At 35.9% G+C, this 24,931-nt stretch overlaps 1 protein-coding gene across 4 annotated transcripts in view; it reads left to right on the top strand.

The window, feature by feature from the left end:
* The window catches only part of LOC143252036 (uncharacterized), a 107,682-nt gene extending 83,296 nt beyond the window's left edge, over nucleotides 1-24,386 (top strand). For 3 of the 4 annotated variants that reach the window (XM_076503607.1, XM_076503587.1, XM_076503596.1), the window contains 2 exons: nucleotides 19,448-19,613; nucleotides 21,600-24,386. In XM_076503607.1, the coding sequence (XP_076359722.1) occupies nucleotides 19,448-19,613; nucleotides 21,600-22,847 (1,414 nt within the window). In that variant the 3' untranslated portion in view covers nucleotides 22,848-24,386. The remainder of the gene's footprint in view (nucleotides 1-19,447; nucleotides 19,614-21,599) is intronic. The other variant, XM_076503618.1, reaches the window with a different exon arrangement.
* The last annotated feature ends 545 nt before the right edge of the window (nucleotides 24,387-24,931 follow it).

The raw sequence follows: 24,931 nt of genomic DNA, 5'->3' as shown, positions 1-24,931 counted from the left end.
ATTTATGGTGAACCCCCAAAATAGCGTGCAAGAATAATGAGTGTGTTGAAAACAAGAAGACATTTTTTATAAGAAGTACTAATCTGGAGAGTAGATCGCACGCAATGAGATGAGTATAACTAATAAATTGACTCTTAAAAAATGTAAGGTAAATAAGTACACAGAATTATAATTGTCAAAATGGACTTTGCTTTACAGTCGTTTTAACACGGTAAAGAAACCTAAATATCGTCTGTGATTGAAAAGTGTGTGATATTTGTAAGCCTTGAACTCCCTAATTTCTTAATGGTGAGTACTCATCACGAGAGCAGTTAACTTAGTTCGATTTACTGAAATAATGTGCCAGACTGATATTCGGCCCGGCATGGCCAAGCGTGTTAAGGCGTTCGACTCGTAATCCGAGGGTCGCGGGTTCGAATCCCGGTCGCACCAAACATGCTCGCCCTTTCAGCCGTGGGGGTGTTATAATAAATATGACGGTCAATCTCACTATTCGTTGGTAAAAGAGTAGCCCAAGAGTTGGCGGTGGGTGGGGATAACTAGCTGCCTTACCTCTAATCTTGCACTGCTAAATTAGGGATGGCTAGCGCAGATAGCCCTCGAGTAGCTTTACGCGAAATTCAAAACAAAACAAAATAAAACAAAGACTGAGATTCTAACTTAAATGTGAAGAGGACACACCAGATCTTGTTAAATAAAAGAAACAACAATAAACAGTATGACGTTTATGTTGAACTTTAAGTTACAAATGTGTTTGATTAATTTATCGTAATTGATTTACAAAGTGAACGTAGATGATATACTACATTTTCTAAGTAGTTTTTAGTGTTAAGTAACAAATTTTTTGTTGAAATTTAGCGATAAGAGCCATTTGTTCACTTTTCTTTATAACCACAATCTACCGCAAACTAGACTTGTAATATAAAGAACCGCGTAAATTTTTGCTCAGTTTTAGAATTGTCTGTACATTAAAGTTTTATAACCGTATTCTTATAAGTAATTCGAGAATAATTTATGAAAGAAATCCCGAATAAACGTATTGCAAAGTTTTCTTTGATAAAAGCTTACAGTGTAGAGTTTTGCTTATACAGGAGCTCTAAATCCTTATATATTAACATTATTTATCATATAATTTCTTAACGGACTGTTCGTCTTTAGTTGCAAACATTTCAAACAATAATCGTTTTCTACACCTTCATAGTAGATTCTCCTACGTATAGTCAGATAATATTTAGAAAAATATTTAGATAACTTTTAGAAAAAGTGGTACTTTGGTAGATCGTAAAGTGGATATATTAAAACAAATAACATTTTTGAAAGAAAACATCGTCGTTGTATGTTCATTATAGCGCCCTCAACATTTATTAAGAAATATTAAAAACTTAATTTTCAAAATTACAGCTAAATCAATGGCATGTGTACTCTAAAACAACTGCTTGTTCTCCAGTTATAAAATTATAATAGCTCCACTGTTGATGACAAAAGACATGTTTATATGTAAAAAGCACTATTATTTATTATTAAATTGTATTACTTCAGATCAGCTTTCAAATGTCATTAACTTAAGTAGAAAAAATTGAACACATTTCTAACAGCCTTTATCTCTTGTCATATAGATTAATTTCACTTAAAATTAATACTGATTTACAATAAAATAGGAAACTCGTTTTTGAAAATAGATCATTTATTAATATTACTAAAAATGTATTTTCCTTAAGTTAAATAATGAGCTTAATATAAATGAAAATGTTTTCAACTCTACATACATCAAAAATTTGCGTCTAAAATATATTAATTATAAATGTTCACAAATAGAAAGAACACGTATCGCAAAACATTTAGGTTTACAAATGTTAGACTTTGCTAACAACTAAAGTTCACGTTGATCAAAATTTATTCTTAGAAAAAAATTGAATATTTAAATGTTAAAATCTGTTTATTAATCTTGGATACAATTTATTAACACTGATATGTTTTGATTCGTGAAGGAATACAACTAACTTACAATTATTTATAAAAATTACTAAAACATATAACTTATTCCTACTGTGAGTTAATTATGTATATATATATTATTAATATCATTGGGAAATATATATTTTTATAAAAAAAGGATGTTATATTATAATAAACTGCAATGTCAAAAAGAGTTAAAAACGAGGGAACAACATAAATTATTATTATATAATACAAAATATATGGACGAGTATGGCTAGGTGGTTAGGGCGCTCGACTCGTAATCTGAGGGTTCGAATCCCCATCCACCAAACATCCTCGCACTTTCAGCCGTGGGGGCGTTATAATGTTACGGCCAATCCCACTATTCGTTGGTAAAAGAGTAGCCCAAGAGTTTGTGGTGGGTGGTGATGACTAGCTGCCTTCTTTCTAGTCTTACAGTGCTAAATTAAGGATAGCTAGCGCAGATAGTTCTCGTGTAGCTTTGTGCGAAATTCAAACAAAAACCAAAGATATTTAATTGTTTATCATTAACTTTAAAAAATGAAAATAATTAACTTTACGGTACTACAGGTGGAACTGTTAACTGTAAATATATGTATATATATATATATATATATATATATATATATATAAAGTTTAAATGGCGAGTTAATTTTAGCTAAAATAAATTACTGCCTTTACATTCCATGTGTCCAGATATACTTGATAAAATTATGTTATTTGTCTGGACGAGCTTAAAGTTCTTGAGTTACTTATAATCTGTTTATTACTATTGTCAGTAATAATTATAAAAAAGGTTATTTCATTGAAATGTGTATTGTATTTTATTAGTAAAATATGCAGTGTATAGTATTATTAAGTGTGTGTGTTTTCACAATAACTTGTTACGAAAGCATTCAAGAGTTTTTTTTATGGTAAAAGATGTTGCAAAATGATTTTCACAAGATGTGTCTAGGTTATAAGCTTAACAGAATATTGAAGCGAAAGCTATTCAACCATTGACAAACGCTGCACAACTAGGCGCCGGAAGAACGCTTAATATTTGACATTGTTTCTCTTACGTTAAAACCCTTACGTCTACTAGACAGGAGAAGTGTTTCAACGTGTTATTCAAACTTGCAACAAAAATCTTTTTAAATATGTAAATTTTGTCTTGAATTTATCACCTCTGTTATTGGTAAAGATAAATACAAACTCCCGTTGAAATGCAAAAGACAGTTTATAAGATTTTCTTATGTACAAGATATACCTAAAGTGTTTTCGAATGATACACACAGAGGACTGAAAATATTGCATATAGTTTGTTTTTTTAATTTCGTGAAAAGCTACACGAGGAACATCTGCGCTGTCCCGAATTTTGCAGTGTAAGGCAGCTAGTCTTTACCAACCACCGCCAACTTTTGGGCTACTCTTTTACCAACGAATAGTGGGATTGACCGTCACCTTATAATGTCTCCACGGCTGAAAGGGCGAGTATGTTTGGTGTGACGGGGATTCGAACGCTGATCCTCGGATTGCGAGTTGATTGCCTTAACCACCGAGCCCGAATGCGGTCAACATCTAACTTATTATTATTATTTTATTCTACGATATAATTCGAAAAATAAATACAATAAGACCATTCATTGCATATATAAATGTTTTATATCTTTGCTAAGCCTTTCATGTAGGAGTTTCTTTTATTGCACTTGTGTTGCATGAATGATCTGCTTATGTTGTTGTTCTGCGTATTTTTAAGTAATAAAATAAGTAAAAACTTCCAAAAAGATCATTTTCGTCGCTGTTCATTCTTATATAATTCTAATATACAACAACTTATGTATTTGCTACAGGAAATAGCCTTCCTTGTTTGGTAAATAATTATTGGAAAATTGTCCTTGTCCGTTAACTTTTCATTGGTAATACCGAATTGTCATTAAATTGTAAATGTTTTATCTTTAATTATTCTTTACGATGCTTCAACTATCGTCGTTGACAGTAATAATTATGATATGCTAATTTCTTAATAATTTGAAGAAAGAACGAACATCTTAGTCGTCTTTCGTAGCTGTTTTATAACGAAATACTTTTCGCTATTTGTTTCTTTCTTTTATGGCGCCATCTAGTGTAAAGTAAAGCAATGATGTATTTACAGAAGTAAGTATTGTGTTGTGGTCGTTTAATTTTAAAGCACTGTATATGAAGTGTTCCACTAGTCCTATATATTGTAGTTTTTTTATAATAATGATAATACAGTCTCTTCTCGCAGCTTTCATTGCGTTTATAAAGTTGCACTCCGTAGCAAACTGTCATGTATTGAGAATATTTTGTTAACCTGTAGCAAAGGAACACTTGGATTGATGAATTTATGGATTCCTGTACGTGGTGAGGGGACCTCCCAGGGAAGGTTCTGTTCTGTCTGGTTACCTTCTCTGGGATCTAAACATTCACCTACGTGTTTGCCGTGCGTGGCGACCCGTGAAGGGGAGGAGAGGATCCTGGTGGTTGAGGGGTCCAACCCTAACACACCACTTTGGCCTTGAATTCCTGTTGACGGCCTTTGGGTGGTCCCCCTTGGGTCAATAGGCTGGTCCACTTGGGCTAAAGTCAACCAAGTACTAGTGTTGGAAGTTCTCAACGGGTGTTGTGGACATTGTGCCTGATGCTGGTGTTTGGGTATAGTGCTCACGAAACCCTGGCGTTGCTGCACTGTCCTTGCATGACATTGTAGTGCGTCCCCTCGTAGGGCTCCATGGTGGGTGGGGTCAGTGGGTACCGAAATTTTTCTTTTTCCATATGGATCCTCCTTCAAAAAATTTAAATAAAATAGTGAAAAAACAGTCAATAGGTAAACGACCATGTCTTTAAGATTCTGAGCAGCAATCTTCAACATCTGTAACACACGTAACTCATTTTCTTATATTGCATTCACTTTCAGACAAACCTTTATGGCAAATGTCTCCCTTTTTTATTCAGAAAGAACTAGAGGATCTTGCTGGCTCTCCAAAGCCAGTAAAGAAGCTTCGATCTGGAGACATATTAGTTGAAACATCCACAACCCAACACAGTGAACTCCTTGAATTCAACGGCAATTGGGGATATACCTATTGATGTTACCCCTCATGCTACCTTGAATTCATCACGAGTAATTATTGTTGAGAGGAATTTGAAGAATGTCCCCGAGTCAGAGATTCTCGCTGGTCTCTCCGCTCAAGGAGTTTCTGCAGTGAGGCGCATCTCCATTCGCAAAGATGGAGTTACACTGCCAACAAATACTCTCGTTTTGACATTTACATCATCACGTGTACCTGTCAGCATCAAGGCAGGTTATCTAATTTGCAGGGTACGGCCATACATTCCAAACCCTCTCCGATGTTTCCAATGTCAGAGGTTCGGCCACTCAAAGACATCATGTCGTGGTTCCCTGACACGTGCTCGTTGTGATGGCAAGGACCACAATGCCTGTGAATGTGACATGGACCCACATTGCGTCAACTGCAATGGTTCTCACTCTTCCTACTTTCGTTCTTGCCCAAAATGGTTGGAGGAAAAAGAGGTGCAGCGTTTGAAAACGACTCATAACATTAGTTATCCTGAGGCTCGTAAATTGCTGCCCATCTCGGACATATGCTGCTGCACTTCGTTCCACAACTACAGTGGGAGTGCAGATAGATCTCGCTGTGCCTCCAAGATAATCTTTTTTAAAACAAATAAAAAGCCTTTTGACCTCCATGGTTAAAAAGGTTGATGATTCGATTTCCATACCCATCTCTGTTTTTCCGATACATTCCAACAAACCTCAAGATCCACATCCTTCAGTTTCAAATACAGACATTTCTTCTGATACATCTTTTTCTTCCACCCCAAGAGGCAAAACAATCATTCGTTCGCGTCCTCAGTCACTGGAATCCCCTTCCAATAACAAAGACCTGCCCAATCGACCCAGGGTAGGATCCATGGAGGTTGATAGACCTCCTCCGACTAAGTAAGGAAAAAATATGTGGTCGTAAACAGAATGGTTTTCCAGCCACTTCTCCTACCTGTCATTAAAAATGGCCACCTTGATACAATGTAACTGCCGAGGTTTACGTTCTAATCTGGATGGTATCAAAACACTGATTGCTTCCTACCATCCTGTATGTCTTTCCTTACAAGAAATATTTCTAAAACCTGCTAATACAGTCACTATTCGGCAGTTTTCTCTGTACAGAAATGACAAGCTGTGTGATGGACGAGTACATGGAGGGGTGGCACTATTGGTTCATCAGCATGTGCCCACCCTCTCTTTGTCACTCAACACACCCTTGGATGCCATAGCCATCCGTGTTTTCTTGGGTCATACCATCACTGTTTGTTCTCTCTACCTGTCCCCTGGAGAGACATATGATCAATCAGACCTTGATGTTCTCGTTGAACAGTTGCCCCGTCTCCCTTTCTACTCCTGGGGGACTTTAATGGACATCATCCCCTCTGGGGAAGTGCTGTTATTTGATGGGAGGGGTCACTCTGTAGAACGTATGCTCTCTGATTACAACCTTTCTCTTTTCAATACTGATTCTTATACTTATTTTCATGCACCTAGTCAGCCTTTACCGCTATTGATCTCTCAGTTTGTTCCTCTTCATTATTCTTCCATTTTTCATGGAGGGTTGACAATAATCCACCAGGCAGTGATCATTTTCCTATACTTTTGAGAGAGACTGGCCGTGGTCGATGCCACCCCGCGTGCCCCGGTGTAAGCTGGATCAGGCAGACTGGTCAACTTTCACTGCTCTCGCAGAACTTGATTCTGCCATCAATAGAAGGCTGTGTAGTAGCGGTAACTAACTGTATTATACAAGCAGCTGCTCAGTGTATTCCTAAAACCTCGACACGTTTTCCACGATATCCTCGTCCGTGGTGGAATCCTGCTTGCCACTTAGCACCGAAGGCTCAAAAACGGGCCTAGGATACTTTTTGTAGATATCTCACACTTTCGAACCGCGTCGCTTTCCAACGGGCCTGAGCACATGCTAGGTGGGTAAGACGTCAAAGCCAGAAGGAATCTTGGATTAAGTTCACAACTAGCATATCTTCTACCACCAGTTCCAAGGTCATATGGGACAAGATTCGAAAGGTCAGTGGGCACTACAATTCTGTCCCCCCTCTCGATCTTACTCTCTGATGGTCATGAGGTGGTTGATGTCCGGAGCACCTCCTATACTCTAGGTGAAAGCTTTTGCCGGATATCTAGCACTTCTTCTTCCACCTTCATAGCCATCAAGACTCGGGCAGAATGATCACCTCTTTCCTTTCGAGCTGATTGTCTCTATGAGTATAATCGTTTCTTTACACTGGTGGAACTGAAAATGGCCCTTCATCTGTCTGGCAGTACATCTGTTGGACCCATTTAACATGGGTTAAATGGCCATTTACCCATATTTATTAAAAAAATTTTTAATGGACAGGAGATTTCAAGTTCGTGTGGGTTCGACACTTTCCCGTTCTTTTGTACAAGAACTTGGAGTCCCTCAGGGCTGTGTTTTGAGTGTCACACTTTTCAGTATAAAGATAAATGCCATCACTGAACAACTCCCTCTCACTGTTGCGAATGGGCTCTATGTCGACGACTTTCACATCTCATGTCAGTCGTCGAACATGAGGTATATTGAGCGTCAGCTATAAACTGCCCTCAATCGTGTACTGAAGTGGACTATGGCGAACGGCTTTAATTTTTCTCTTTCTAAAGCCGTTTGCATGCACTTTTGCCGCCAACGGGGTATTCACCCTGATCCTAAACTCTGTATCGGTGAAGTTTCGCTGCCACTGGTCCCCGAGACCAAGTTCTTGGGGCATATCTTTGACCGTAAGCTGATCTTTATACCATACTTAAAGCAGCTACGGGTCAAATGCACAAGAGCACTGAACATCCTCCGTGTCCTCTCTACTGCCAGTTGGGGAGCAGGTCGACGTTCTATGTTAAAGGTATATCGTGCTCTTATTCGACCAAAACTCGACTATGGATCAATGGTCTATGGCTCTGCCAGACCCTCGGCCTTAAAGATGTTGGACCCCATTCATTACCAAGGACTTTCTGGGGCTTTCTGCACCTTTCCAGTTCAAAGCTTATACGTTGAATCTCATGAACCTCCTCTACACCTCTGCCGTTTGCAGTTGTCTTTACTGTATTCTTTGAAACTTCGTTCCTTACTAAAGCATCCCACCGGGGATGTGTTTGCCTTCCTCAGTGGGCCGTAATTTTTCAGAACAGACGATCTGCCATTTTTCCTTTTGGCCTTCGCATCCAGGCGCAATTGAAAAGGCAGATACTCCAGATTGGAAGTACCGTTTTTCATTTAATGAACATCTTTCAAACGATCATTCCGTTTCAATTTATACAAATGGTTCCAAATCAGATAATTCAGTGGGCTCTGCCATGGTTTGCTGCGGTTTGATGGTTGCACGCAGAATCCCCTCTACAGCTTCTGTGTTCACTGCTGAACTGTACGCCATATCTCTTGTCCTGGATCATATTGAAGCTGAGCAGTACTCCAACTGTACTATTTATACTGACTTGCTTAGTTCTCTATTGGCCTTGGAATCGCTACACGTTGGCTCACACCATGTTCTCGCTGATATTCAAAACCGACTGGCCCATTGCTCATTAATTGCTACTTCTATACAGTTTTTTCTGGATACCAGGCCATGTTGGTATTTGCGGGAACGAGCTTGCAGACACGACAGCTAAATCTATCTGCTCTGGCACTATCACCACTGTGCCTATTCCGTACCTGGACTATGGTCTTGTATTCAAGGCTCGGCTCCGTGCCAGCTGGCAGTCCACTTGGAGTGAGCAACGCGACAACAAGCTTTTTCAAATAAAACCCTATATTGGACTTTGGCCATCTAGCTTCCGTAAAGTTCGGAAGGAGGAAGTTGTTCTAACTAGACTACTCATTGGTCACAGTTTTTTAACTCATCGTTTTCTTTTAACTGAAACTGATGCACCAATGTGTAGTCTGTGTAACACTCAAATCACTGTAAGCCACATTTTACTTTCTTGCCATCGTTACGACTCTCAACGATGGCACTATTTTAAACAAGTTCTGTCCCAGGGTTTGTCTGTAACATTGGACAGTGTTATTGGTGATGGTGACACTGTCCACCTTGATAAAGTTTTAAGTTTTTTAATGGCCATTAATCTTTTTAATCTCATTTAAGTGTCGGATATTTATTCATTACACCTTTTTAATTGTGTTTCCCTTTTCAACGTTTTATTCTCTCTCGTTCAATTTGAAATTGGAAAATGGTCAGAACATTAAATAACTCGACACCAGGACTGGAAAGGCCAACTTCAGGTGACTAACGCTGCTGTTTGAACTATCTGTTTGAACTACTCGTTAGTCGTCCTGGCGAGTTGTTATTCCAATTTTGCTGCATGTCTTTTAAACTTTTATTACTTTACTCTTTGGTACTGGCCATAATGACACATAACCCGGAACCAGGACTGGAAAGGCCAACTTCAGGTGACTGACGGAGGTTCTTGTACTTACCTGTTAGTCTTCCTGGCGGGTTATGATCATTACCATTTTGCTAGAGTAAGTCCTTTACAACTTCTCTTACTCTGCTTTCTCTCTTAACATTGTAAACTAGGTGTCAACATTGATTTTATACATTTTCTGTTTTTCAATAATGTTTTGTTTTACCTTCATTTCCTTTTCTGTATTTTACTACATTTAATTTGTTTTTACCTTTTTACCGGGCGTTTGGCGCAGATAGCCTAGCTGCTTTGTGCCTTAAAACATTATATCAATCAATCAATCAACCTCACTGAGTGACGTTATTAGCTGTTATAAATTATTGTGCTTCACTCAGTGGCAGCGCCAGGATATTTTCGTTGGGGGTGAGGGGGGGGGGCTGAGGTAAACTGTGGAGGGGGCTTCCCAAAATGCCATCAATATGAAGTACACATGGTAAATTATAATAATGTAAATACCAAGGTACATTTCAGAAAGGTGTGCTATTTTGAACTTCGTTTTCAATACAGTTTTCATTGGAAACTCATACTCTGATTAATAATCCATTATTACAAATCAGAAATAATCTGTTTATGAAAATATGCGTATATGTAAAAGAGGAAGCTCACCTAAATTCCACCCAAGGTAATACATAATAATAAAGAAAATCAAGATTAGCTTAGATTGAACATTTAGTATACCATTAACAGTAAAGCTACAAATCAAAAGAAATATAACATACAGACATAGTTTACATAGCAAAAACAAATTATCCCATGTGAAGTTAATACACTCTGAGGAAAAGTAAGGTCACTATCAGGCTAACTATTTTTCACCTTAATGAAGACGTTGAGTTCTACAGATCTATGTCTCTTTGATGTTAATTGTTAGCAACAACGAGGATTGTGTTTTCCATATTTTATGAACATATGTAGGTAACAATATTGGGAGGCTGACGGGGGCCTTGTCTCATTTGGGGGGGGCTCAATTTCCTACAAGCCCCCCCCCCCTTGGCGCAACCACTGACTTCACTTGATCAGTTTTTTTTAATATTTAATATACAGTAGCTATGATATTAATTTGATAAGTCAGAGAATGATGCAAAGTTTTAAGAAAGCACTTTGATACATTAATTGTTAAAGTACATTGTTTGAGTCATACGTCCTCGCGTTGTACATAAAACATTAAACACTTGCATTGATTTCGTAGTTATTTATCGTTTTGGTTTTATTCTTCCTATGACACAGCAAGAATTTTAATTACACCATCAAACCTCGTAATGATGCTCGTCGTTTAGTGGAAATTATTCATTTCAACTGGTTACAAACAAGGTCGTGCGTAATGTAGGTTTAGAGTGGATAAACTGGGTAGTTAACTCTGGCCACCTCTAATTGAAGGAAGAACCAAAGCTGGCACGTCCAGTCACATTTGGAGTCAGTATTCTCCCGGACCCGGAAAAAGTAAGCAAAGCTCAACCATCGTAAAGTTTTATTTCGTAAATAACACTAAATGTGATAAACACTAGATTTGCAGAGACATTTATTGTTGGCCTCACCTTGCATGCGAAACTTTGGACCGCGTTTTTGAGTAAGCGTATCATAACAAAAACTGGACAGATGAGAACAAAATCCGGAAAGATTGATGGTATACTATTAACCTTCTTTAAGTTCTCTATAAAACTGATAGCTCGTTTGTGAGGACTAACGAGTTAGACTACGGCATTGCAAAGTAACAGAAACAAAAACACCAACACTCGCTCGTGCACAAATATTATAGTGAGGTATTATTTTGTCTCGTGAGTACGAATTCCACTTTAATATAGTCAATTTCTAGTTACAAATGTCTTGTAAATATTAACTATTTGGTTTAGTTGCAGCATATTCGTGTTTTAAATAAAGTATAGATATTTATGTGAAAACATAAAACGTTTGAAGTAAAGAATCCGCTCGTTTCAAAATTTCGCAGGTTGGCTAGTAAGAGATTAACATTTGATCTCGTTTATTCGTTCGTTTTGAATTTCGTGCAAAGCTACACGAGGACCATCTGCGTTAACCGTCCCTGATCTAGCAGTGTAAGACTAAAGGGAAAGCAGCTAGTTATTACCACCCTGGCCAGGTGGTAAAATAACTCGACTCGTAATCTGAGGGCCGTGGGTTCGAATCTCCATCACACCAAACATGCTCGTCCTTTCAGCTGTGTGGGTGTTATAAAGTGACGGTCATCCCCACTATTTGTTGGTAAAAGAGTAGCCCCAGAGTTGGCAGTGGGTGGTGATGATTAGCTGCTTTCCATCTAGTTTTACATTGCTAAATTAGGGACGGCTAGCGCAGTTAGCCCTCGTGTAGTTTTGCACGAAATTCTAAACAAACATCATTACCACCCACTTCCAACTCTTGGGTAATCCTTTCAACAACGAATAGTGGGATCGACCGTAACTTTGTAAAGTCTTCACGGTTGAAAAGGCGAGCATGTTTGGTGTAACAGTGATTTAAACCCTCGACCTACAGATTGCGAGTCGAACGCCCTAACCACCTGGCCATGGCAGGCGCATTTGATATCAATTATATGATAGTGCTTCTGTAGGTTAGAAAAACATATCTGTTGTGTTGAATATTTCTGTGAAACAAGGCGTGGACGAAGCATGTTCACAGGTAGTACTAGAGAATCTGTGAAAAGAAGGAACAAAAATGAAACGGTCAATAACATGTATATTGAAGAGACAATAGATGTGTTGGTAAGACAGAACAACATGTCATTATGGGAACAAAAAGTAAAAGCAGCTATTAGAACTTCTTCGCCTTAATTAAGTGTAATTGGTTTTCATGTGTAATAGACATTAAATCATAACGCCAGTGATAAATGGACTAGCATTTAACCCTATTTTCATAAAGTAAAGGTGCGATTAAAGTTAGCTATTCCCGCCTATTTAGTTTGGATTCGCTCCTGTTTCACCTAGAAATGTCTGTAAAAGTTATTCATTGTAGGTTCATCACTAAATTACCCAAACTGATACTGTAAACGAGACAGAATATCTGATTTTTAAGTCGCTTATAACAAAGTACATCATTTCACCATGAGAACGAATTTTTTTGCTACTGATTTTCTATACACAAATGACAAGGCTTGAAATTTAAAATGATAAACGACGGAGACAACTAGTTAGAGCGCCAAGAAATGTCATACTTTTATATTTAAGATCAATGATAACGGAAAAAGTCCGTAGTCTTCAATGCTCAAGCTATGTTATGAAAGTATAAATCTGAAATCAATATTTTCGATTATTACTTTATGTTCCATGCACTCTATCACTTTCGTTTCGAAGGGCCTAATCAAGGAACAAACGAATGAGGTGTTTTACGCAAGAGAAGAGCATCTTATTGTGACACTAGTAATTTTTCAATAGGGCCGATTGGGTTTTTGCGTGTCGGCAGTGCTTAACGTCACAGTTGAAGAGAAAACGCGCGCGTGTGAAAGTCCATTAATTTATTGTTGTGCTCGACCGTTGGTGTCTCCAAGACCTACGTTTGACTTAGTCAGACGACAGACGTGCACAGTGCTGCAATGCCTAGATTTGGCAGTAAAAAAAAACAAAAAACAGTAGTAGTAATATTGAATTTCATGACCTGAAAGGTTGTTGGTTATGTGAAGAAACTATTAGACAAAAATACGGAAGAAATTAATAATACGCTGGAGTTCAAGTTTAAATAATGAAAACAAATACACGCACGCATACATCTACCAACAGAGAAGATTAATACAGATCAAGAGAAAGATAAGTAGTATTAATAAAGTATGAAGAGTATTAAGAAACGTAAGCCTAATATTGTCCATGTTCACAAATACCTGAGTGAAAGTTATATTTTTTATACGTGTTTGTTTTTCTGTGAGTTACTTATCTATTCGATCATGTTGAATACAACCTTAAGTTCATGCACATTCTGGGATAATTTCACATGAAAGGAGTAATAATGTTATTCCAATGTCTGTAATAATTAACATATTACAAAGCCATTAGCAAAAACTGTTGTCCGATTTGTTGAGTTTTTCTTTTAGCTGTTCAGAGTTGTATGTATCCTTTAACTAGCATAGGCTCGGCATGGCCAGGTGGGTTAAGGCGTTAGATTCGTAATCCGAGGGTCGCGAGTTCGAATCCCGGTCGCAACAAACATGCTCGCCCTTTCAGCCGTGGGGGGGGGGGGTTATAATGTTATAACCACCCCTCGGTTATATCCACCCACGGTCAATCCCACTATTCGTTGGTAAAAGAGTAGCCCAAGAGTTGGCGGTGGGGATGATGACTACCTGCCTTCCCTCTAGTCTTACACTGCAAAATTGGGGCGGCTAGCACAGATAGCCCTCGAGTAGCTTTGCGCGAAATTCAAAAAACAATAACTAGCATAAACTTGGTCAGTAAACTTATCTTGTCAATTCCAGGTTGTTTAAACTGTGAAATAAAAGATCCGTTGCTGATCTTTTAATCCAGGTAAACTTTTCAGTCATTGAAGCAACAGATACTTAGTTAATATACTCGACTTCTCAACCCTCGCATCCTTTTTAAAATCTAAATCATTAAGAAAACCATGTGCTGATTTTTCAAACTAGGAAAACTTTTCAATTTTTACACGATTGAGAACTTATACTTCTTGAACTTCTGGAAACTTCTCAATTTTTCGCTAAGTCCCAGAAATATGATCACCTTAAAACTGCAGACATTCATCGAGAAAATCTGATAATTGGCAGTTTCTCTACTATGATTGTAGTGTTTCTGTTATGTCTCGCCCACTCTTTATTTGTACATGACAATACACTGTATTTATAACTTAAACTCATAGTTATGACACACTCCACCCTCTTTAGGTTCGAACCCTTCTCTGTGACTCTAACAGAAAATGAACTTGTTTACCATATTATTTCCATAAGCACTGTATGTATATGTTATGTACAAAAGAGCATTACATTCCCGAATATTATGGGTTTTACAATACCTCGAACATTGATATTTAACATAGTTGAATAACATCCCGTGCCAAAGTAAGTAGCATGCTTTATTATATGCTTAAAAAATCTTGTTACTAGTGTATAAAGCAGTAATTAGCAATTTGTTTAGGGTTCCATTACTGTGATAAAACAATATTGTTTTTGTACAAGATAGATTAAACCTCAGTATATTTCAGTTTACTTTTTAAGCCTTTTTTCCACGTGTGGTTTGATAACGGTGGTGAATTCTGTGTTCCAAAAAAAACAAAAACTGATGAAAAAACATCAGTTATGAGGAAAGATTTGTTGTATTACTGGTAATTTTGTCTTCCTTTATTGAAGGTTAGGTATGTGTGTGCTATAAAATAATAAAAAGCAAAATTAGCACATTATGTTGGAGGCTTTGTATTTTGGTTTTTTTTTCACTTTAAATAGGTTAAAGCATCGAAAATGGTTTTATTGTTTGGAGTATAGGTTATATAGATTGAACAATTTAAGATCTTACAATGAGAATTACTCTAAGTTCAAGATGCATCTAACTATATAGATAATAGTTAAAATAATATACACATTCATATATATTTAAAGAGAATGTTAATATTAATTAAGTAAAATAAAACAAAATCATTATAACGTCGTAATTATTCAGATTTTGTAAAATCTTTAAGTTACAATATTCTATTAGTAATGTAGAAATAATGATGCAAAAATTAATATTAAATGGATTTAATAAATAAACTTCAAATAAAACTATTAAAATAATATAAGAATGTATTAAAATAATAAAGAAAAATGAAAATCAAAGAAATTTTACTAAAAAATTCTGATAACATTTTTTTAGTTGCGAATTAGGTCATTTAACAACTTGGCACTACTTTAATCTGATGAACATCTTCCCCCGTATTAAGACATTTACAGTATGAAAAATGATAGAGACAGTAGACTTAATGGGTGATTTTCGGGTGTTATACTAGTTAGTTTAGATAACTTAATACTAGTATAGTTCATTTGCTGGGCTTTTTCTACCATAATGGGGACTTGAGTGCTAACATCAAGAGGTAAGTTTATTTAACTTACTTACCTCCAAATGGTAGTACCTTATTCTTATTCTTATTTTTTTCATTTAATTTTTGTTCTCTTCTTCTTTACTTTTGAGAGCAGTCACCTTCTCACAACCTAAGGTACATTCTAAGACCTACACTATAGCCTGTACCCTGGGATTCTTTTAATTTGTGAAGGTTTTTTTTAATTTTTGTTTCGGCCTATTTTTTGGTTACATTCGTATATGCACACAAGTAAGTAAGGCAATCATGTATAAGAAACTGAGTAGAAACACTTAAGTGCCAAATAAATACGCTAGAGAACTAACACAATAATTAGAAGACACTGCATTATTAGTAGGGTAACCTTACAGCTAATCTGATTTTGGGGAAGATCGGGAGACATAATCCAATAACATCTCACGAAGTTTAGTCAGCGCAGCCCCCCAGTGGCACAGCAGCATGTCTGCGGACTTACCATGCTAGAATCCGGGTTTCGATGCCTGTGGTGGACAGAGTACAGATAATCTATTGTGTAGCTTTGTGCTTAGTTTAAAAAAAAATGGGTCAGTTCACTGGATTTGGGATAATCCTAAATCTATATGCTAAGTAAACAATACAAATTTATCTTCGTAAGTGCAGATTTAATGTTTATTTGCTATTATACACAAAACTACACAAAAGATTATATGTACTCTACCCACCGCGGGTATCAAAATCCGGTTTCTAGCAGTATGCGTCCGCAGATATACCACTGTGCCACTAGGGGGAATGGTAATATTAATGAAAACAACAAGCTAAGGTACCTGTCGTTTGTTCGGGTTATGAATTTAAAATGTATGTTGTGATAACTTCCACACAATTTATTTATAACAAAACATATTATATTATTCATTATTACCTCAGCAAAAAATTTATATAACCCATAAGAACTCAGTATGTATATACTCATAACCTGATATACACTGTGTGATAGTCAATGTGACTTTGATGGTTAAAGTCGTGGCGGTTGTTGTGCTTTCTGTTACGAGCTTTCAACGCCCACCACTTGATGTCCTTCCACACCGCTTCATGCGATTAATTAATTGATGTTCATTGGCCGCAGCAGTGTCTTATGAAATAAAATTGTAAGGTCACGGGTCAAAGCAGGAAGTCGGTATAACTCACTAAATAGGTATTCGTTTCAGCGTTATGGTAGTTGTTGTATCAACTTCATCTAACTTTATGTATTACCCCTATAGCGACGGTCACTTTTCTTAAATTGCATTTCTTCATAGAGAGTACTAGCGGACTCTCTTAGATATATTAGACGTGTGCCCTCCCTAATACTGTGTATATGTTGTGTTACAGAAAATTCAAGGTGTGTGTGCATGATTTCTTACAGCAAAGCCACATCAAACTACTGTGCTCATTCAAGGGAATCGAAAACCTAATTTTAGTGTTGTAAACCCGAAGAATTCACAGGGAAGAGAATATTTAATAAATTATTTGTTCAAGGTAAGAACGTGGTGCTGTGTATGGATGTAGTTAATGTTAGTGTACGTCAAAAATAATAAACGTTCAGTAACAGCAATAACTGGGTGGTTTGAACCATTCTTTAACGTTCTCCTTATTTCAGACTAACATCCCACAAACTATGGTTGAGATTGGCTCAGTAACAAATATACAGACACACAGATGATTGTGCTTTATATATGTAGGTAAGATTTAATAAAATTAGCTATGAAGGAAAATGGAAGAGATGAGTAAATAAACAGTTTTCCTTCAGTTTATACGTCACTAATATTTACCAATTATAGTCTGTAGTAAATTGAGACTTAGGCTCGGCATGGCCAGGTGGGTTAAGGCGTTCGACTTGTCGTCTGAGGGACATGGGTTCTAATTACCGTCACACCAAACATGCTCCATCTTTTAGCTGTAGGGGCGTTATAATGTGACGGTTAGTCCCACTATTCGTTGGTATGAGTAGCCCAAGAGTTGGCGGTGGGTGGTGATGACTTCCCTCTAGTCTTACACTACTAAATTAGGAGTGACTAGCGCAGATAGTCCTTGTGTAGCTTTCCACGAAATTCAAAAAACAAACAAATCGAGGCTTTCATCTCTCAAGAGAGAATGCTGGACTTTTCTCATGTCAAGCGTGCTCTTTATCATCACATTTAAAAGTTATATCTGGTAAATATTTACAGTCAAAGTTAAAAAACAAGTAAAAACTCAAAGTACTTGGCTTTCACAAGATCAAGATTTTGTAATCGTAAAAGTACAAACACTAGATTCTGAGTACACAAATTTTCTTTTATTTGTTCTAAAGTTAACTTGAAGTAGAAGTTGACAAATAAATCGCCATTAAAATTTTTTTTTTCTTTGGCTAGAGTATGCGCAGTAAAATGATGCTTGTGTACATATTGTATAGCCCTCGTTGACCCCAATATAATTTTAGGCTATAAAAATACAGTATGGTTTTATATTTAATTCATTTTGTATATTCAACTTTATTCCATACAAGTATGATAAAAAACAATTAACTTATAAATATATGTAATCTAGCGGACTACATCAATATGAAAAGTTTTAATACCACAAAAATGATTGAAACAAGAAAAAAATAGCACAAAAACTGAGTTACATATTAATTTTAAAAAACAGAAACAATTATTCATACTTAGGAAAATCGCTGTAATTATGTTAGTTAGAACCAAAGTATAGACAAAATATTTTCTTATACTTGTCAGATTCGTTTTTATAAGTTATATTTTTCTGCGTCAGCATTACCAAGCGTGGGTGTACGTAATTCGATTTTATTACTCATCAGAATCTCTACCAAGCTACCTTCAAATCTAATTATGTGCCTAAAGTAGCGCATCGTCCATTTTATATACGTTTGCTCTATATATCCTTGTATCCATTTCGGTACAAGGTAAAAATCATTGAAACCCCAGAATTTTATGAACGAATTAAAATGGAAGCATTCTACAAAATAATTAGAGGAATAAGGTTTGCCAGTTTTTTTTTCTGTACTAATGTCTGGAAAAGTCACTTACTTACTTACCTAGGTGAAAATTTGCATGAAAAAGTAAAGCTTTTTATTCACTCTATAAACACGTACATAGTGAAAGAAGTATATTTATAAGTATAATAAGCTTTAATTTTGCTCATACAATACTGTAGAATGGTCATTGTTAATGTTCAATCATTTTAAGATGGTTTTAAGTGGGTGCTTTTTATGGCCGCCATTTTGTTTCATCACAATCTCATCACAACATTAAGTACTACCGTACGTAAGGATATAGTCTGAAGTTTTGCACAAATAACTTCTAAGTTACGATTTGTCATATTGCAGTTTGAAATTAAACAGACAGAAAAACAATAGGCTTTCCTAATTACCCATCAGGCGTTACTTTCTTTAGTCTCTTAAAAACCTAAGAATCACGCATCAGCGTTTTAATGAATTAATGTACGTGTGGTTGCACTTTCATCCTCTACGAGGCGCCATTGTGTCTTTCAGTGTAATGATCACAGTCACGATGGAAGCTTGTAGTTTTGGCTTGATAAATTGTTCATGTCAAACGAAAACTTCCTCTCATCGCTCAGTATGCAGAATTCATCGACTAACATGTAATGTGAAGGCATGTGCTCCACTATGATGGGGTTTTTTTCTTCAGTTTATATCGTGTATTCCGATTTGATGCGTGCAATACGCTTATACATTTTCTTTATGCACAGATCTATATTTCATTCGAAACTAGCTGTTCTTAATTCTTCGATAAATGAATGTCAAAAGACAGAGAAATAAAGTATATACTATGTATGAAAACTAATAGACATTCTTTCCTCATTATAACTCAGAACACAACGATCCTTCAAGATTCGCTTGTATTTAATTTTACTTTAGTCTAATAATTATATATATATTTTTAATTTCCCTATTTAATCTACTTTTTGGAAAAAAAAAACTTAAAACTACAATCACTTCTTGTTTTCTGTATATATTTTATGTAGGCACAAACGAAAAGTCCAGAACTTTCTACCTTGCAAGAGTGAACATCAGCCTTCGTGTGATATTCCCAGTTCTAATGGAGTGACGTATGATGACATACTAATCAGCCATCATCCTACTCGAATACCCACAGTTGGACCGAACAGTCAAAATCTTCCTCCCATAGAAGTAAGTTGTATTCCTGGTAATGTTTAAATAAATGTGTATCTTTTTACCTCATTTCAGTAACCGACTTTCATAATACAGAATCTTCTTCAGTATGGTAAAAGCTCGTAACACATTTTTTATTCCTATTAAGGGTGCTTTAAATTTGTATTATTGGTTATTTGAAATATGACCTTGTTTTAATTTTGTCAGTATACAAAAGACGTTCCGAAGAGTGCAACAAAATGGTGCAAACATATTTTGATAACTACTAAGTTTTACTTAATTCTCCAAATATATTAATTATCTCTTCCAATATTATAGTCCTGAAAGCTTTTGTTCATGGTTTGTGCTAATTGTTACTTACATTACAAATAATATAGCCATAAATATTTTCTTCCAAATTCCAAAGGATATCTGATAGTGCTGTTAGTCGTTTTGCCACTGAGCTGTCATCCTTACATTTTATCTACCATACCTTACTTTGTACGACAAGTTCCAGTTTTTTACATAACTGACTTGATAAAGACAACATTTCCCTTAAGGGTTCACGCTTTGAAGTCTGAAGTTTTATAAAAGTGAGCTCGAAATTTTTCAATAAGGCTTGAAATAAGTTTATCATAAGTTTAAGGGACAAATAAAGCCATGAAATTAAAAAAATGTGCTTCGTCTTTGCGTAATAAAAAAAGTTACCAAACGTATTAATTGCTGTTCTGAAGGATAGTTTACAATGTATACACGTATGTGTGTGTGTGTTTTATATATATAAGTACATGCTATAGACTTCCTTCAAATGCATGATTCTAAAACTTTTTTTTTATTTCAGAAAAACTTTAAGTAGAGTAGATTCTTGTGTATGCAAATGCCTTTCGAACACTCAAGTTATACCAATGTCAATGTTTTGGTATTGAGGTCTTCATAAGGCCAAATAGACGTAATGAAGATCTGAACGTATAGGATGAAACGTCATCAACTCGTATACTTCAGGCAGATGTAAACAAGTTGTTGTACTGTTGTATACATTTTCGTTTCTCCTTCATTTATAACAAGTACTATACAAATATTATTAACCATAAACATTATACATTACTATGCGCCAAAACCTACACTACACTTCCAACTGCTTACGTATGCACAAACACACACTAACTCTCGTATATATATATCTAGCTGTGAAACAGTATGGTTTTTGATATAGTTAATTCAAATAAATGTATTTTAGATGTACTAATAAGACAATCTATAAGATACTGGAACGTTAATGTAATAGTGGCTTTAAGGTTACTGGTCATTCATCTCAATCTTGCTTTCAGAACACTTTAAATTTTGATTGTGTTGAAGATGTAACTGACCAATATCAGAAGCACTTCTTTCTGAGTTACTTACTAAGTGAATTACACAGCAAAGGAAAAGCTTTTCGTTTCAGCCAAAATATTATGACTGTTTTTACATATAAATATTAATCTGAATGCATCTTGTGAATTGTATGAACGTTCGTTTATGTTCACGGCGAATACTTTTTTTTATGAATTAAGAAAAAGGATAAAAGTGAATGAATCAAAAGAGAAAGATTCTTTTCAGTTTTCATACATTACGAGAACGATAAAATAGGCTATTTCTATTTTTTAATAAAGATCTGTAAACCACATATAGTGTTTAGCTAGTCAAGTGAAGAGTTTTCCATGAAAACTGTACCCAATATAAAATATACTTTTACTCTTAGACCAAAAAGGCTTCTTTTTTGTTATGACAATAACATAATTCAGTATATTTGAAATTTTCCTGATATTTGTTTTTTCCCTCTATTATTTGAAAATATCTTGTAAAATTATAATTTAAAATGTTTTGTTAAATAATCGCTCACGATTTGTTTGTCCACTGTTGTTTACTTTTTAATTGAAAGATAGTGTAGGTTATCAGCTTTTATTTTTTATTACTAATATATTTTTGTTATATGTCATTTGAATGTGTCATGATTTTCTTAACATTGTTTTAAATGTTTTTCATTAGCAGTTTCTGGATGTCAAATATGGCGCCTATGGACCATCTCAGTTTTCCCATGCCAATTTTGCTTTCTCAGGTAAACAAATGGGAAGTATGACTTACAACAAAAGCAAAGAAAATATTAACCCTATATACGAGGAGGTGTCTGGGGGATCAGACGAGAAGGTAGAACATCGCAGTGGAGACTCGGATATTGAAGACAGCGAAACAGAAGCTCGAATAATTGGAAGTGAAGACGAATTCGCAGAAGACGAATTAAGTCTCGCAGAGTTCCCTGCAGATACATCTCAAGTCGGTTCATGTACCATTAATCTTCAAGGTTCCACTGAAGGAAACCTGTGTTCTAATGTGGCGTCTGGGTCTAGTGAAGGCGCGTTTGCTGACCGCTCTGACTCTCGAGAACTGCGTGGACGATTCCGTGGTGATAAGGGTGAATGTACATCTCGAAAAAATGGCGGCCACTCTTTGGAACACAGTCGAGATGGACGTGTTAGCGAGGAAGCTCATGCCAAACATCAGTATTATATCGATAAAATCACGAATGGTACTGATCAAGATCCCAGTTTACAAGGAAGGGTTAATGACCCCTTTCCACAGTACGATTTAAAACTCGAAAATCCTCGAAACAAATCTGGTTCATTACTTAATACTAAAATAGTCTCACACGATTCAGGAAATCGTGGCAACAAAGAAATGCGCCCTGGCCACCATACAGATAGACGATCCCAGAAACGTTCAACAGAATCTCCTGCTCCTCTTCCCAACCCTTTCACCCACCATCAGGATCAGACTCCAGCAGTATACAGTCCAACCCCGGGGTCAAAGTCTCCACGGCTACCAGGGCCTGTCCTTTCTGAACTCAATCAAAGAATTGGTGGTTCTGGTAAAAGAACAGGACTACATTCTGCTAATCAGCCTCGTAATAGCCCCACATTTAATAATCAGCGGTCTATGGCCCCTGTAGAATTAGGAACATTCCGACCGACGCCAGGGGCCAGGCCCTTGCCTAATCCCATGAAGGACAACGTATACGCTTCAATAAATGAGGATCAGTCTAACACTAATGAAGGTAGCTGCCAATACACTAGTCGAAGCCCGGGAAATACCCGACACAGCATTAACAGATGGGGAGTGCCAAAGGACTGGAATAAAGCCTTAATCAGCCAACACATTCCACCTGCTCACAGTACCGAGGAACAAGAACCGTACGGTGATATTAGACCTGCAAACGATTCCACAATAATAGGAACGTGATTACCTAAACATTCTGATTTATTGAAATCTTATTCAAATTCGTTTTTATCACTGTAGGCAATGTGGTAAATATCACAATATCTGCAGGAAAACAGCTTATACTGGTTTGCCGGATTCGGTTCTGGTGCTTTTTTCTTTTTTTTCAGCCAAATGTGCTCATTTGTTAGTCTCCGATGTCGTTCTTCAAGTTGCCCAAAATTAGTTAAATTCTTATTAAGAAAATGAAATTTACTGACTGCTCATGGTAAATATTTAAGCTATTCAAAAATATCAACATTTTTACTCGTGTGTAATGTTTGTAAATAATTTAAGTGTTAAACCAAAAGAACGTTTTGCTTTGAACAAGACTCGAGTCTAGACGTAGCTTCTGCCTAGCTAACAAGTAAGATGTGTAATCTCTGTATAGTCAATACTGTGATATGTTCGTGTAAGCGGTATCTCAGATCTTGCAGAATATACTGGCTTTATGAGGCTCGTTTGCCATCCTTGTATATAAATTTATGTATATCAAATGTAACTCTGTTTTGGGGAAAAAGCCAAGAAGTATTTTTTTTTTAAGTTGAAACACGTACGTCCATTTCAAGGCTACATAATATTCCGTTTTTACAGCTTGCCAATATACACGTATATGTACGTTCTCTTTTCTAACTGTACAAATAGCTCTCCTGCGATCTGAATAATTAATTCGTTTAAGATATTGTAGATTATGTTGTTTTGACTTTTTCTAAAAATATCGGAAGCGTGGAATTATTAAATAATAATATCAAGGATTAGTTCTATTAAAATGAGACAGAATATGTTGGATAATTATGATACATCCTGTAGTGTCGTCCCTGATAATCGACAAAAACTTAGTCCCAACCGGATAACAAAGCGTGCACAATCAATATTCTGCGTGTAGAATGCCTGAGGTAGGTTTTTAATTAATTGTCCAAATTCAGCACGGTGAAAATCCTGCCATCTGCTGTATTAGAACTAGAACGGTTCTGCCAGAACATGTGTGCATCCACAAATTCGATTTATTTGAAATTCACACATTAAAAAAAATTTAAAAAACGAAGACCAAGGTGTACCTTGCTTGATATGATTAAAAGTCCTTGCTTTATTATCGGGATGATTTTTTCGTTTTCAGAATCGAAATAAAAAAAAATTGTTTTGAATAATAAAGGATTTGTACACGTCAGCATCAACACCTAATCAACACATCGATAGCAGAGATTATACTGAGATACTAGTTGAAACTTAACAGTGCGAAATTATAATTTATATGTCAAATATTTCGTTGGGTTGTTATTAATTTTTTAAAATAAATAAGTATATGTACATTGCTGTGCTTGTTGAGATCCAGACATTCTTCAAAAGATTTTTTTTCCTGATATTAGACAAACCAATTCCGGGAATAGCTGTATTTGTAAAGTGAAGTGAAATATGGATATTGATGATAAAAGCCTATAAAAAATGTATAATTCATGAATGATAACGAGTTAGTATTGATGTTTGAAATAAACCGTAAAATGCTTATACTTTTGTTTGTTTTATGTAGTGACGAGTATAATTGAAGCGTTTTTTTTTCATTGGCAAACACTTAACATTTTTTTTTAAAGATAAAATTATCATGGACATAGTCTGGCTGTGTTTCTTTCTCTTAAAGTGAAGTTATCGCAGTGAAAAAATTAAGACTTGGTCACATAATCATAAGAAATAAACAAGTTTTGCTTTGCGGTTACTAAAATATTAACTTTAATGTCAAGTGTATCACCAGTACTGATCTTTCTGAATAATTTAATTAATCTTAAGGCTAAGTTTAATCACATAATTTTATTTCTAAAAAAATTAAGTTAAATGAGGCCAATAAATAATTACGAACAGAACTAGTTTTCAAGTGTTTTAAACGAACTTACAGGCTTCAAAAGTAGAAGAAAGGTTGAAATAGAATCATTTGATATTATGCTTATTAAAAAGTACAGTTGTAATTACAACTTGAAAGACTTATACGTGCAGAGATTGAATATGTTATATTAAAACGATTTTGGAAATTTATCACGTCATTCTATTCTATATTATCGTTCCATCCGGTCGTTCTC

This window comes from Tachypleus tridentatus, chromosome 1 (assembly GCF_004210375.1).
Source record: "Tachypleus tridentatus isolate NWPU-2018 chromosome 1, ASM421037v1, whole genome shotgun sequence".
Lineage (NCBI taxonomy): Eukaryota > Metazoa > Arthropoda > Merostomata > Xiphosura > Limulidae > Tachypleus > Tachypleus tridentatus.
The sequence above is the reverse complement of the archived record's forward strand: the minus strand, read 5'-3'. Positions and strand labels throughout refer to the sequence as shown.